Source organism: Lynx canadensis, chromosome D1 (assembly GCF_007474595.2).
Source record: "Lynx canadensis isolate LIC74 chromosome D1, mLynCan4.pri.v2, whole genome shotgun sequence".
Classification (NCBI taxonomy): domain Eukaryota; kingdom Metazoa; phylum Chordata; class Mammalia; order Carnivora; family Felidae; genus Lynx; species Lynx canadensis.
The window spans coordinates 43200754-43217736 of record NC_044312.2 but is presented as its reverse complement, the minus strand read 5'-3'; the positions used below and the strand labels follow the sequence as shown (position 1 = coordinate 43217736).

At 35.1% G+C, this 16983-nt stretch overlaps 1 protein-coding gene across 1 annotated transcript in view; it reads left to right on the top strand.

Annotated features, from left to right (window-relative positions):
* The window catches only part of NAALAD2 (N-acetylated alpha-linked acidic dipeptidase 2), a 61073-nt gene extending 56471 nt beyond the window's left edge, over positions 1 to 4602 (top strand). The window contains exon 19 of the mRNA XM_030330944.1: positions 4413 to 4602. Coding sequence (XP_030186804.1) covers positions 4413 to 4602 — 190 coding nt within the window. The remainder of the gene's footprint in view (positions 1 to 4412) is intronic.
* The last annotated feature ends 12381 nt before the right edge of the window (positions 4603 to 16983 follow it).

Below are 16983 nucleotides of genomic sequence, written 5' to 3'. Positions count from 1 at the left end.
TACATTATTAGTGGGGATGTAAACTGGTGCATCCACTACAGAAAACAGTATGGACATTCCTTAAAAAACTTAAGATAGAAATACTACACGACCCAGTAATTCTATTACCGGGTATTTACCCCCCAAAAAACAAAAACGCAAATTCAACTAAATATATGCATCGTTATTTAATACAGTGTTATTTACAATAGCCAACATAGGGATGCAACCTAAGTGTCCACTAACAGATGAAGAGAGAAAGATGTATACACACACACACACAATGCAACAGTAACCATAAAAAAGAATGAAATCTTGCCATTTGCAACATGGATATACCTAGAGAGTATTAAGCTAAGTGAAGTAAGTCCGAGAAAAACAAATCCCATATGATTTCACTTCAAAACAAATGAACCAAGAAAAAAATTGGTGGTTGCTAGAAAGGACAGTGGGGGGGGGGGGAGAGGGGGCAGGGAGTATGGACAAAATAGGGGATTAAGTGGTACAGACTTGAAGTTATAAATAAGCCATGAAGACAAAAAGTCCACCACAGGGAAACAGTCAATTATATTGTAGTAACTTTGGTGGCAGATGGTACCTACACTTATTGCAGTGAGCATTCCTAATGTATGTAACTGTCAAATTACTATTATACACCCCAAATAACACTGTATTGTCAAGTGTGTTCCAATAAAGAATATAATAAAGTCTGAAATATTATAAAAATAACCAAATTGTGACACAGAGACAAAAAGTGAAAAAATATGGTTGGAAAAATGGTGCCAAAAGACTTGCTTGATGGAAGGTTGCCACAAACATTCAATTAAAAAAAAAAACAACAACGAAAAACGTACTGTCAGGCACAATAAAATGAGGTAAGCCTGTAGTAGATACAAGAAAGATAAAAGAAAATCTAAGCATACCTACCATCAAATCACAAAGGGTGAGAGCAAAATAAGCAACAAGCAAGAACTACAAACAGCAAGAAAACACTTAACAAAACAGCAATATGTACATACCTATTATTTTTAACGTAAATGGAATAAATGTGCAATGGAGAGACAGGGTAGTTGAATGAATAAAAAAACAAGACCTATCTATATGATGTCTAGAAGAGACTCACTTCATTTTTTTTTTTTTCTGAGAGCGAGTGAGCGCAAGTGGGGGGAAGGGCAGAGAGAAGGGAAAACAATCCCAAGGAGGCTCTGCACCACCAGCTCAGAGCCCAATGTGGGGCTCGAACTCACGAACTGTGAGATCATGCCTGAGCCAAAGTCAAGAGCTGGATGCTTGACCAAACGAGCCACCTAGGCGCCCAGAAGAGACTCACTTCAGATGTAAAGACCCACACGGACGAAAACTGAAGGCATGGAGAAAGACATCTAATGCATAATGGAAACCAAAAGAAAGGAGGAATACCTATCCTAGTATCAGACAAAATACTTTAAAACGAAGACTGTAATAAGAGACATAGTAATAAAAGGGTCAAACAAGAGGATATAACATTTGTAAATATATCTGCACCCAACCATATAAATTAGGTATTAACACACATCAAAAGAGACAGGAATACAAGAGGAGGAGACTTTAACGCCACACATCAATGGCTAGCTTCTAGACAAAAAAAAATCACTAAGGAAACGTTACCCTTAAATGTAACATTAGGCCATATGAAATTAAAAGATATATACAGAATGTTCCATCCAAAAGCAAACCACACATTCTTGCAAGAGCATGTGCAATGTTTTCCAGGATTGGTCATATGTCAAAAAATAAGTCTTGACAGATAGGAACTATTAAGCATCTGTTTTGACCACAGTGATATGAAACTAGTAATCAACTACAAGAAAAGTGGAATATTCCCAAAAAGTGGAAATTAAACAATGTTCTACCAACTATAGGGCAGGTCATGAAATCAAAAGATAAGAAAATACCTTGGGAAAAATGAAGAGGGAAATACAGATGGCAAAATTTATGGGATATAGCAAATGCAGTTCTAAGATTGAAGTTCACCAGCAATAAACACCTACCCCAAGAAAAAAGTAAAATTCTCAAGCAACCTAACATCCCACCTCAGTGAAGAAGAATGATAAATGAAGCCAAGTTAGTAGAAGGAAGGAAATAAAGAGGAAATCAAGGAAATAGAAATTAAAAGGTCAAAAGAAAAGTTTAATGAAATGAAGAGCTGATTCTTTGAAAGAAAATTTATAAACCATTCACTGGATTCACCAAGAAGAGAAAGGGTTCGGATACATAAAAGAGATGTTACAACTAATAACACAGAAATACAAACACACAAGACTATCAACACTATTATGCCAACAAACTGAACCACCTGGAACATATGGACAAACTCCTAGAAACATACAGCCTTTCAGAACTGAAGCATGAAGAAATGTGTATGTAAAAAGAAAGGGAGGATACTGAATCAGTAATCCTCAATCACGCAACAAACCAAAGTCCAGGACCAAACGGCTTCACTGGTAACTTCTCCAAACATTGAAAGAATAATCAGTACCACTGGTTTTCAAATTCTTTCAAAAAACTGAAGAGGGAACACTTCCAAACTCCTTTTAAAAGGCAAGCATTACCCTGATATGAAAATCAAACAAGAATGCCACAAGAAAATTACCAGCCAATATGATGAGCAGAGAAGCAAAAATCCTTCACAAAATATTAGCAAACCAAATTCAACAATATATTAAAACAAGATCACGTACCACAATCAGATGGGATTTATCCGAGGGATATAAAGATAGGTTCAATATCCACAAATCAATGTCATGCCATATTAACAAAATGAAGGATAAAGTCTTACATGAGGCAGAGAAAGCACTTGACAAAAATTCAACATGCATTTTTATTAAAACTCATCAAAGTCATGTAAAAAAAATGTAACTTAACATAATAAAGGCCACATATGACAAACCTCCAGCTAATATCATACTTAAGGGTGAAAAGCTGAAAGCTTTTCCTCAAAGATCAGGAACAATATAAGAATGCTTACCTAGTCTTGCCACTTTTTTCCAACATAGTATTGGTAGTCCTACTGAGAGCAATTAGGCAAGAAAAAGGCATCCATACTGGAAAGAAATAAAACCATTACTTATTTGTAGATGACATTATAGATAAACCTAAGGAATCCACTAAAAAACTGTTAGAATGAATAAATTCATCGTATGGTGAAGACACAAAATATACAGAAATCTATTATATTTCTATACACTAATAATGGCCTATCAGAAAGAGAGATTAAGCAAACAATCCCATTTCCAACTGCATCAAAAAGAATAGAATACCTAACAATTTAGCCAAGGTGAAAGGCCACAGGGGTATTAGATGTCAGGTCAATGATTCGAACCAGGTTTATACAATTCTTAGTATCTATCTGTATTTTACTATACTCTGCTTTTACAGTTTTCCAATAGAGGACAAGTATACTTATGAATAGCTATAAACTTCATGTAGAATATCTCAAGTCATATATAGGTCAGAATATCAATGTTTATAGGCAGTTCAGTATGTAACACTGGCTCTAAGAAAGATCCACTTGAGGCCATGTTAAGATTTAAAAGCCAAGAGAAATAAATCCTGATGTAGTTTGGATAATCTAAATGATTTACATTATAAATTTCTATTTGATCGTTAATATTAACTTACATAGAGTTTCATATTGTCTCAGACAGTAGATTTACCATCTTAAAGAAGCTGTAGGATTTTGACCTAATTCCTTATCATGGTATTCAATAAAATATGTCCTTTTCTGGAAAGCAGCATTCCAGAGGAAGAGAAGTAGCTTGATCTCTTCAGGTAGTTATAAGACAAAATAAAAAATCAAATGCAAAACTTTCCTTCTAGATTACAAATTAAATGTGTCTGTAGGCAATTCACATGGACTTCATTCATCATCCTTACATTTATGATGTATTGGCAATACACGCTTTTTTAATTATTGATTTTTAAGGTCTAAAGAGTATCGGAACAAGTGTCATTCTTGTTGAATCTCTGAAAAAGGCAACGCACAGATAAATTATTTTTTCAATCTCTTCTCACTCTCAGTAAATATATCCATAAAGCATACTTGTTTTCACTGTTCGGGTGTCTTGGCAGTCAGACAACTGATGTACACAACTTATGAGATCGAACCCATTTTCTTCCAATTGGTACGGGTAGCAACATGATTTATGAGAGTAATCTTAGTGAATGCATATGGTCAACTGTATTTAAAATTATACTGTTACATAACTATCTTAAATTAATTATAGGTCTTCATTTTGGAGTAAAAAAGTGAATGCCAGGAGGAGACACAGTATTCTTAAGATGTCATCTAAGGAAAGGGAATGAAGACAGAAGTGTGTAAAATGTAACGTATGTACATATACCCTTTAGCTCAACCTGCCCTATGTTGTTGTTTTGTTTTTTTTTTCTATTAGGCACATCATCTTTGCTCCAAGTAGCCACAACAAATATGCTGGAGAATCATTTCCTGGGATCTACGATGCTATGTTTGATATTGAAAATAAAGAAGACCCTCAATCAGCCTGGACAGAAGTAAAGAAACACATTTCTATTGCAGCCTTTACAATTCAAGCAGCAGCAGGAACCCTGAAAGAAGTGTTATAGGAAGGTCTCAGCCAAATGGCCATTAAAAGTGTTACTGAAAGTCTCAGGATAAAATCCTTCCTTGTTTTTTGATCACTTATGAAGCCAGAGTATTCAATAATCTTGCTTTTTCATGTCCTATTTTGATTTAGACTTCCATTCTGTTCATCTGTAAAGAGTTTTTTGGCTTTTTAAAAATTCAAAACTTCATCACCAAATCGTTCATCTAATAAAACAAAAGAACTCCAGTCTTGGGGCAGAAAGACATAAAGTAACTGAAAATTCCCACAAATAAAATATGACAAGGAACTTGGAGCTCTCAGACGTTGCTAGAAATGTAAAATGGTACAACCATTTTGGGAAACAGTTTGTTAGCTTCTTACCAAGTTAAAAAATACAGTTAACCCTTGAACATGGGTCTGAACTGCACAAGTCCACTTATACATAATTTTTTTCTAATACAGCATTTTATGATTTTAACATTTTTCTTCTAGTTTTACTGTAAGAATACAGCATATAATACATATATATAAAATATGGGTTAATCAACTGTTTATATTATTGGTAAGGCTTCTGCTCAACAGTAGGCTATCAGCTGTTAAATTTTTAGGGAGTAGAGTTATATGCATATTTTTGTCTGCCTGGTAGATTGGCACCCGTAACCCTCACACTGTTCAAGGGTCAACTGTAGTAACCCTTGCAAGTTATTGTTTCATAAGTTATGTTTTTATCATCTTTAATCAACAGCTGATAATTAGAACAAGTGATTATGTGCCAAAGCCATGTAATTAAGCAAGGATGTTACATATATAATGAGCTATTTTTTTTTATTTTTTTTTAATGTTGATTTTTGAGGCATAGAGTGCGCAAGTGAGCGCATGAGCAGGGGAGGGGCAGAAAGGGGGAGACACAGAATCTGAAGCAGGCTCATGGCTCTAAGCTGTAAGCAAGAGCCCAACGTGGGGCTTGAACCCACAAGCCATGAGATCATGACCTGAGCCAAAGTTGTACGCTCAACTGACTGAGCCACCCAGGCGCCCGTGAGCTATTTCTTAACGTTTTCCCTTACGAGTACTTTACCTATAATATGTTTTATGTATGCCACTTGCTAATGACAAAACAAAAATCTAGTGATGAAACAAAAAAAGGGGAGACTGAGGAAATCACCATGGAAATCCACTGTACAAAGGTAGAAACAGAGGGAAAAGGAAACACAGGAGCTAAAAAAAATAACTAGAAGGCAAAAAAGAAGACAGCAGTAGTTAAGTAATTATAAATGGATTGAATTCACCAAAGGGCACAAAGTGGCTGGATGCAAAAAACACCTAACTATATAGCTGTCTAAAGGAAACTCATTTTAGTTCTAAAAACACAGACTCAAGGTGTAGGGACAGAGGAGGATATTCCATGCATGTAGATACCAAAAAAAAGTAGGCATCACCATATTTATGCCAGAAAAAATACACTTCAAGCCCAAAACATTAAGAGACAAAGAAGTCACTAATGATAAATACATCAAGAAGATAAAACAATTATACATCCAACATCAGAACATCACAATTAAATGGATTCAACAGTCATATACAGAACATTCCAACCAACAGCATAATCCACGTTTTTCTCAAGTGCATATGGACATTTGCCAAGGCAGATCACATGATAGGGCACAAAACAAATCTCAGCAAATTTAAGATTGAAATAATACCAACTATCTTTTCTGACCACAATAGTGTAAAATAGAAATCATCAAGAGAAAGCTAGAAAAAATCTACCAATATGTGGAAACTAAACATACTTCTAAATAATCCAGGAGTCAAAGAAAAAAATGGAAATATGACACATCAAATCTTATGGGGTGCAGCAACAGCAGTTGAGAGGAAAGTTTACAGTATAAATGCATATATTAAGAAATTACAAAGATCTCAAACAGCCAGTTGTGAAAGTTACTCTAGGAAATGTAAAAAGAACAAATAAAGTCTAGACATAGCAGAAGGAAATAAAAGCAGAAATAAAAGCTCTTTCAGAAAAAAGCATCAGTAAAACCTAAAAGCTGGTTCATCAAAAAGATAAAACTGACAAAACCTTAGCCAGACTTAGAAATGAAACCAATCTTGGGGTGCCTGGGGGACTCAGTCATTAAGAATCTGACTTCGGCTCAGGTCATGATCTCATGGTGTGTGAGTTTGAGATGCCCACGTTGGGCTCTGTGCTGACAGCTCAGAGCCTGGAGCCTGCTTCAGACTCTGTGTGTCTCTCTTTCTCTGCCCCTCCCCCATTCACACTTTGTCTCTCTCAAAAATAAACATTAAAAAAATTTTTTTAAAAAAGATCTTACAACTGATACTACAAAAATACACAGGATTGCAAGAGACCATTATCAACAACTATATGCCCCAAAACAGGTAAAAAGGATACATTTCTAGAAACAACCTATCAAGACAATGAAAAAGAAACATAAAACATGAATAGACCAATAAGGAACAAGAGACTGAATAATTTAAAACATCACAGTACAAAAAATAACCGAAGACCAGATGGCTCCATTGGCAAATTCTAATAAACACTCCGAGAATTAACACCATCTTTCTCAAACTTCCAAAAACTTTAGGTATACGGAATATTTGCAAACTCATTTAAAAGGCCAGCATTATTCTGGCGCTAAAGCCAGAAAAGAACAAAAAGTAGAGACCAATATTGCTGATGAACACAACTCTCAACCAAATATGAGCAAACCTAATTGAAGAACACAAAAAGCTTATACATCTTGACCAAATGGGATTTATCCCTGGGATGCAAAAATGGTTCAATACGTGAAAATAATAAATGTCATACATCACATTAATAAAATGGAAGACAAAAATCACGATCATCTATGCATTTAAAATGCAACATCCTTTCATGATAAAAACTTCAGGCACATTGGGTATAGAATGAACATACCTCAACATAAAGGCCATGTATGACCAACCCACAGCTAACATGATACTCAACTGAGAAAAACTGAAAGCTCTTGCTCATATCCAAATCAGGAAGGAAGAAGTGAAACTGTCCCATTTGTAGTTAATATGATTTTGTATATGCAACATCCTAAAGACTCAAAAAAAACCGAAAACGAACTAATCAGGGATTTCAGTAAAGTTGCAGGACACAAAATGTACAGAAATAAGTTACATTCCTATACACTAAGGATGAAACATCTGAAAAAATTATCCCATTCACTGCATCAAAAATAATCCTTAGAAATAAATGTAATCAACGAAGTGAAAGAGTACAATGAAAACTGTAAGACTGCTCAAAGAAATTAAAGACAAATGGAAAGACATCCTGTGTTCATAAATCAAAAGAGTATTAAAATGTCCATACTGCACAAGGCCATCTACAGATTCAATGCAATCCCTATCAAAATACCAATGGCATTATTCACACAAATAGAAAAAACAATCCTAAAGTTTGTACGGAACTGCAAAAGACCCCAGACAGCCAAAGCAATCTTGAGGAAAAAGAACTAAGCTGGAGGTATCTCCTGACTTCAAACTATACTACAAAGCTACAGTAATAAAAACAGCATGGTACTGACACAAAAACTGACAGAGACCAACAGAACAGTGAGCCCAGAATCAAACCCCCGCTTTAACGATCAATATTTGACAGGGAGAAAAGAGCATCCAATGGGGAAAGGACAGTCTCTTCAATAGATGGCTGTTGGAAAAACTGAATAAACACTGAGCAATGAAATTAGGCTCCTATCTTATACTCCTCTCGGAAAATAACTGGGAATGGATCAAAGACTTCAACATGAGACTTGATACTATAAACCTAGAAAAAAAATGGGAGATGAAGCTCTTTAACACTGGTCTTCATAATGTTTAGGATATGACCCCAAAAGCACAAACAAAAGCAAAACTCAACAAATGGGACTACACCAAAGTTAAGTTTTCACATAGCAAAAAAAAAAAAAAAAAAAAAAAAGAAAAATCAAGTTACAGAATGGGAGAAAATTTTTGCTCATCATCTAGCTCATGGAGTTAATACCCAAAAAATATAAAGAACTCCCTACAACTTGGAAACAAAAAACCCAAATCCAAAAAATGGCAGAACTAAACAGACATTTTCTAGATATCTACATAGCCAATAACACATGAAAAGATGCTCAACTTCACTAATCATCAGGAAAATACAAAATAAAACCAACATGAGAGATCTCATACCTATTCAAATGGCTACCATCAAAAAAAAGTGTAGCAAGGATGTGGAGAAGAGGGAACCCTTGTGCGCTATTGTTAGGAATGTAAACTGGTACAGCCTCTATGGATAATAGTGTGGAGTCTCCTTAAAATTTTTTAAAAAAGAGCTATCATAGGACCTAGTAATTCTACTTCTGGGTATTTATCCAAAGAAAATGAAAACACTAACTCAAAATGATATATGCACCCCTACATTCACTGCAGCATTATTTGTAATAGCCAAGATATGGAAAGAACCTGTGTCCATCAACAGATGAATGGATAAAATGTGGTGTGTATATACACACTGGAGTAATAATTCACCCATGACAAAGACATCCTGCCATTTGTGACAACATGGATGGAGTTTGAGCACGTTATGCTAAGTGACAGAAGTGAGAGAAAGACAAATGCTGTATGATATCACTTGTATGTGGAATTTAAAAAGGCCAAAGTTGTAGAAACACAATAAAATGGTGGTTACCAAGGGATGAAAGTTGTGGGGTCAAGAACAGATGTTAAGGGTACAAATTTACAAGAAGCAGTTACTTTAAACCAAGGAGTAGTTAAGCCTTAGAGATATAATGTATAGTACAATAAAAACAATAAATTGTATTATAACCAAACTTAATAAGAGACTAGACCTTAATTATTTCAACTACCGAAATAATTATAATTATGTAATATGCAATGTGATAGAGGTGCTAATTATTGCTACAGGGGCAAAATCATATTACAACATATACATTCTATACCTTAAATTTACACGTTATATGTTAAATATATTTTTTTAAAGTCATCCTAGCAGAGGGATGGTGTTAAGAGTCCTTAGCACCTAGCATGGCACCTCCTTAAGCACTTAAGAGTTTCAAATATACTGGTGCCTGGGTGGCTCAGTTGGATAAGCATCCAACACTTGATTTTGGCTCAGGTCATGACCTCATGGTTCAAGAGTTCCAGCCCTGTGTTGGGCTCTGCGCTGACAGTGTAGAGCCTGCTTGGGATTCTGTCTCTTGCCTTCTTTCTGCCCCTTCCCTGCTTATGCACACATATGCGTGCACACTCTCTCTCTCAAAATGTTTTAAAAAAATGTGGTATTCCATATAATGGAATATTAGTCTTGAAGGAAATCCTGACATTTGCAACCACATGAATGAACCAGATACTCTGATAGTCTAATATTCTGAACCTGGTGTTAGGATATTATGCTAAATGAAATAAGGTGGTCACATAAACACAAATATTGTATCACTTGCATGAGGAATCTAAAGTAGTCACACTCAGGGTAGCTCAGTTGGTTAAGCATCTGATTCTTCTTGATTTCAGCTCAGATCATGATCTCATGGTTAATGAGATCAAGCCCCAAGTTGGGCTCTGCTCTGACAGTGCAGAGCCTGCTTGGGATTTTCTCTCTCTCTATCCCTACCTCACTTGTGCACTCTCTCTCAAAATAAATAAATCTTTATTTTTTTTTTAAGTATTTTTTTATTTATTTTAAAATAAATGTCCTCTTGTAATTTGATGGGACATCTTCCCTGACTTTTCACAAATGAGAACCTATCCAGTTTCACATAACTGAAAGAATGAATTCATTTGCCTAATACACTAATAATCTTAATGCATCCCTTCTTTCACTCCATTACAATGATGTGTTTTGCTTAAGTACATGGCCTTTAAATCACACCTACATCTAAGTATACAGAGATGCAGAAAATTGTCCCAAAGTCCAGATGACAGTAAGGCTAAGTTTACTTACATGCACAAGCCTTTACAAGACAAATTCATTGCCATGAGCCTATTACTTTCATTCAGTCCTGCAGACTCCATCCCTAATTCTTGTCAATTACCCATTGGCCCTTTAGAGGTCCTTCTCAGATAAGCCAATGGCTCCACCAATTACTGTGAAAAGTGAAAGCTCATTATCTTATGATACTTTGGTCGTTTGATATTAAACAAGAAAAGACTAATAAATGGTGTTCTAAATTTAGGTTTTGCACGGTGACTTAGAGTTTAAGGACTTAGGAGTCAAAGTCCCTGATTTTAAAATCTAATTTCACCATTTGCTACTTATGTGACCTGAGGCAAAGTATGCAGTTTTCCTTTGCCTCCGTTTCTCCATTAGTAAAATAGGGATAATAGTATATATATTCATATGAAGGTGTTCTAACTTTAAGCGAAAAGCTACTAAAAACACTTAGCAAAGTGCTTGGCACACTAGCTGCCAAGCTATTGAACAAAAACTCAGCTATTGTTAGGTCTACACGCTAAATTCCTAAGCTTCACTCACAAAATTTGTGGTCTTCTAACCTAATCAATTGAATGATAAAGTCCTGTTATTAGACACTTACTTTTCCTGATGGTTTGAAATTACCTGCCTGAAAAACTGATCTACAATTCCACCTGAATACATTCCAATTCTAATTTTCATTATCCTGTTAGTAGCTTTCTGCTCCCTTAAATTTTTTCTCCCCTCTGTGTCCAATCCAGTCTTCTGCTGCAGATATTATGTTTTGTAGGGGAGTGTGTGTGTGTGTACTGGAAGGAATCCCTAAGACATCAAAACCAGTCCATGTTGGCCTCTAAATATGAAGTCTGCAGTCTGGGATCAGTCTGTTACTAGAATCCAGCTTCCATTAATAATTGTAAGAAACCCATTAATTCTAATAAGCCCAATGTGTCAAACATTTAAAACTTGTGGATTTTATTTATTGACACACACAATCTTCACATTTTCTTCCACCTTAAGAATATATCATGCCTGATTAAGTTGTTTAAAGAAAGAGTCTGTAGTTAACTTATGTGGTTTCTGTCAACCCAGCCTTCCTTCCCTGTTCTTCTGGCAAAACACTTTTTCATACACAAGACGCATCACAAGTGACTTAGGTGGCATACACTGCATACTCAGGATGTAAGAGTGAATGATTCTTTACCAGACTTCATTATCTCAGTACCTGTGTACTCCTACTTCATCATACTCACGGGCAGGGTCTGTCACTGCTTTTTGAATGAAAAGTAAGGTACCCTAACAAAAGTTCAAAATGCTATCCATTTTGCATCCTCAAAGTTAGCCAAATGGAATATTCACATTACTATTTACTTATGACTTTCAAATCCTAAGAGGCAGACAAGACCTCACCAACCTTAAGCTTCAGAACTTACCAAAAGCCTGGACTATTTTACCGGGATGTCATCAACATTCCTTGGACTCAGCAGTCTTCTGTGAAAATCACAACCTTTTTCTATATTCCCTGTCCTGTTCACAGTTAGGAATCATGCAGAAGTTTCACTCTCTAGTCCCTAATAAATTTCAGTTCAAGATCCTAAGTCCCTTAACTTACCCCTCCTTTCCTGCTGCTTTTGTTCCATATTTCATGCCTTTATCCTTTCTGGTCTTTCCCTTCAACCATTTCCAATTACACCTTCTTACCAAACTGATATTTCTAAGTAAAATCCAAGCCTTATTACTAAATACATGGAACAACCTAAGTGAAGGCAAAAGGCAATCAACTAATTCTGAGTCTGTACAAGAAGACTAAAGGAAAAACAAAACCAAACAAACATAAGCACCATGCTCTAGTTGATGACTTTGTTCTCCATGTGAAACTAGGTTAATAATTCTGAAACTGCTATACATGCGTACCTGAATTGAACAATTAGAGTAAATGGATAGCAGATGGTTGAAGTTGTCAGAGCAAGTTACAAATAAGCAAGAGGAGGAAGCTAAAATAATGATGTGGTAATGGATTAGTGCTGGAGATAGGAGTATGAACTCACGTTTAGGTTAATATAGATACAAATGGTTACTTGTAGAAATATTTATAGATATGTGCATAGACACAGGTTGGCATACACACCTACGTTTCCTTGCTATCAGCTGAGTGTGCCTAGAAGCAAAGACAGCTTAGTAGCAATGAGTGGACACCTAATACCATTCTTCAATAAACCAGGGATCCTTGGAGAAATGGCTGACTGGAGCATTCTGAAGTGCCTGAAGGTAAGAAAGTGCAAAACAAAACAAAACAAAACAATAGAAAACCCCACAATGGAAGGACAGTAATAGGATAAAAAACAACACCACCAAAAAAAACCCCCAAAAACCCACAGGAGCCAAGTAAAAGGTCATGATAAGCAAAACTGGAACAATCTGAGAAACAAAACAATGTGATACTAGACTATAACTTAAAATATGAAACAGAGTCCATAATGCAATAAATAGAAGATGAAATAAATTAGGAAGAGACAAATTTCCTATGCACAAAAATTCTAAATAATTTATATAGACACTCCACCCTCAAAAGGTGGAATATAACCCCCCACTCTTCTTTAAGTGTGGACTGGATGTAGTAACATCCTTCTGAAGGACATAAAGGAATTAATAGTAATTTTACAGTTAAAAAACCACAAAACCTTAACCAGATAAACAAAATGTTAAGACATGTTGACAGTATATACCCTTGATATCACCAATGAGAATGACACTTTACGTCTGTGGTTTTCCTTCTCAGTACACATTCAGTTCCCTAAGAAAATCACCAGACAGATCCCAACTAAGGGCTATTCTACAAAATACATGACCACTAGGTTCTCCTCAAAACTGTCAGGGTTTTGAAGGAAGACTGAGAAACTGTCAAAACCAAGAGAAGCCCAAGAAGACATGACGACTAAATGTAATGTGGTATCCTAGATGGGATCCTGGAACAGAGAAAGACATTAGGTAAAAATTAAGGAAATCTGAATAAAGTATGGACTTTAGTTAACAAGAACATATCAATATGGGTTCTTAATTCTAACCAATATTATCATACTAATGTAAGATGTTAATTATAGGGAAAACTGGGTGTGGAATACATAGGAACTCTCTGTACTAGCTTCACAATTTTTCTCTAAATCCAAAACTATTCTAAAACAAAAAATAATTTAAAAAAATTATAAGTTGGTAAGAGGGAAAAAAGGCAAGCCTGATCACACTTCCATGCTACTAGTAAAAACTTTATGGTTTGTACTAGTTTCTGGAACTAGTTTCGCATTTAGTAGGTTTCTGATTTTGTAGGTCGGAGGGTGAGGACCAAGAATTTGCATTTCTAACAGATTCCGAGATACAGTGATCCTCTGCGTCTAGAAATGATACTTCGATAGCCACTGGCCTAGCCTAGAAGATGAAAGTCAAAATTTCAAATGATCCCTTGCTATCTGTCCTATCTTTACAATCTTATCTGTCTGTCCTATACAGGTATCTTATGTCACAGACACTTTAAATTATAGAATTGCTTTAAACAAGTCTCATACTAATGGGGAAACAAAAGACAAATTTGATGCTGTTTCATTACACATTTTATCTAACACGCAGATATGCATTCCTATCTATAAGCTCCATACAAGATACATATCATTTTCAAAATAACAATGGAAACTTGTTTTGAAACTGAGGATTAGGAAAATTCTTTGGAGGCTGCTGAGAGACACTAGAGACCTAACAGCTGTCAAATCACAAATGAGAAGTTTTTAATCCAGCTATTATTAAAACTAAAACCACTCAGACATAAGGACTACATGTTTTATTTCATAAACTTATCTTCTAACACAACATACGTAAGTAAACATCTGTTTCTGGTGACCAAACACAGTGTTACCAATTTTCCATGCTATGTGCCAATGTTTCATGGAAACTATTAATACAACTGACACACATAAGCCCCACAGAATAGTTAAAAGACAAGCACAGAACACAAAGCCAGGCTGCTTGAGCTTGAAATCTCTACTCTCCCTAACTCACTAGTTTTGACTTAAGGCAAGTTATTTCACCTCTGCAATAAAGTAACAGAACCTACCTCACAGAGTTATCATTAGGATTAAGTGACTGGCCCATAACAAGTGCTGCATTGCTTCTTGATACTTACAAAAGCCAATCAATATGCCAAGCACTGTACTAGAAAATGGAATGGAGACATAATGGTTGGTCAAAACATACTCAAGGTTATATTCAGTCTATAAGAGGATACAGATATTAACAAATTAATCACACAAAGTATGAATAAATATGGACTGCAAACTGATGGAAAGGATCACAGTGTTTTAAAAACATTAATACTACTACACTCATCTAGTCTCATTTTTGGGGGATGACAGGAAAGTACTACAGGTTCAGGGATGTTCCCGTCTTCCAGGCTTCATAGTCCTCTTACTTCAATTAAGAAAGTCTTAAAGATAATTTAACAATTCAATCATTTGGACAGTATACCTGCTTTGTCAAGAAGAAATGGAAATCAAATTATTTTGACACAATTTCTAATTAACAAACACATTTAAGGGTGGAAGTTTTATTTCACTTTAATGGACATTAAAAGTGGTCTACTAAATTGAAAAACTAAGAAAAGTCATTAATTAGCATTTAATTAAAATATGCTCTTTAGAGAAACTGTTCTTGAAAGAATTCTTCACAACTGAGAACTACGTAAAAACTTAAAAACCAAAAATAACAAGGCAACTGGGTGGCTCAGTCGGTTAAGCGTCTGACTTTGGCTCAGGACATGATCTCAGAGTTCCTGAGTTGGAGCCCCTCGTTGGGCTCTGTGCTGACAACTCGGAGCCTGGAGCCTGCTTCAGATTCTGCGTCTCCCTCTCTCTACCCCTCCCCCACTCGCACTCTGTATCTCTTTCAAAAATAAACATTAAAAAAAAATTAAAGAAAAATAACTATGCAGAAGAAAAACACAGCAAGCTCAGTACTTTAGAGATAATACCACCTATATAGAGCCCCAGGCATCTACACCTACATTAAAAAAGGCAAATCATGCAACAACTCCATAAGTTGTAAAATACCTAAGCAGTAAGGAAACAGGTTAAAAAAAAAAAATTCAACTTCCTATCTACCCAACAATGAAAATAAATGAAGGGAAACCCTATTAACAAAACCTAGAAACAGACTAAGCTTGCATTTCAGAACTGACGCCATAGAACTATGATAAAGGCAAAGAATAAAAATACCAAATATAAATGCCAGATCAAAATAACTTGCTATGAAATGAACCAAAGTCTGTTTATGTTGACAACTTAAAAATACATGGCTGTTAAAAAGAAAGTTAGAGTACATGCCCAAATGCCCTAAACGGATACCAGCACTCCTTAATGAGCTTTTAAAAATTTACTGTGGGTGTATGCATGTATGCCTTTTTGGGTTGTGGAATGGCTGACTTCTTTTTTAAAAAGCAATGGGTGAGAGCAATAACCCAAAGTCATCTTAAAATATTTGCAAGAACTCTTTAAGATTCTCTTCACCCTTAGATGGTTAAAGAATTGTCTAAAAAACCAAGTTATAAGAATTAAAATCTCCAGGAAAAAAAACAAAAAACAAAACTCTAGGATAAAATTATAATAAAACTGATCATTAGTCTTTGCCAGTATATGGGTACAACAAGAAATTACATAGCTGACCTATATAAACATTTCTCTATGGTAAGAGGATTTCAACTTATATTTACAATGGTTTATAAATTACTGGCTAAAATGATCACAAAACAAACTAGGATAGGTTTTAAGAACTACCCTTTCAAGTGTTCCACTAAATAAAAGACGGTCAAAATCAATGTTCTACTTTAAGTAATAGCATTGTACCAAGACTAATTCTTAGTTTTGTACAAGTTCTATGGTCACGTAAGATTTTAATATAAGGGGAAGCTTAATATAGGGTATAAAGACTTATATAAATACTTTTTTTGCAATTCTTCTATAAATCTAAAATTATTTTCAAGAAGTTAAAAAAAATAAAAGCTCAACTCTTAGTAACTTACTATCTCTATACTAGCAAATGTGCTAAGTAAGAAAAATAGTACTATCTCCCATGTTGAGTTTAACTGTTAGTTACCAAGTGCATAATAAAGTTAGTTTTGACTGCTTTGCTACAGTAATTTTTTGAATGCTGAGAAAGATAAAGTATATTTCCAGAGAAACAAATAAACTCAATAAAATTTTCTGATAAAGTAAAACATATTCTACTTAATTATAACTGTGTCCCTTTATGTATGAGTCTAAGATAAAAATATCATTTAGATTTTTATTTGGGTAACAAATCAGATGTTCATACGAATAAGAAAGGAAATAGAATGGTCACTAATGTAACCAGACTATATAAGCTACCTCTCTCTCTCTCTCTCTCTCTCTCGCTATCTCTCTCTCTCTCTCT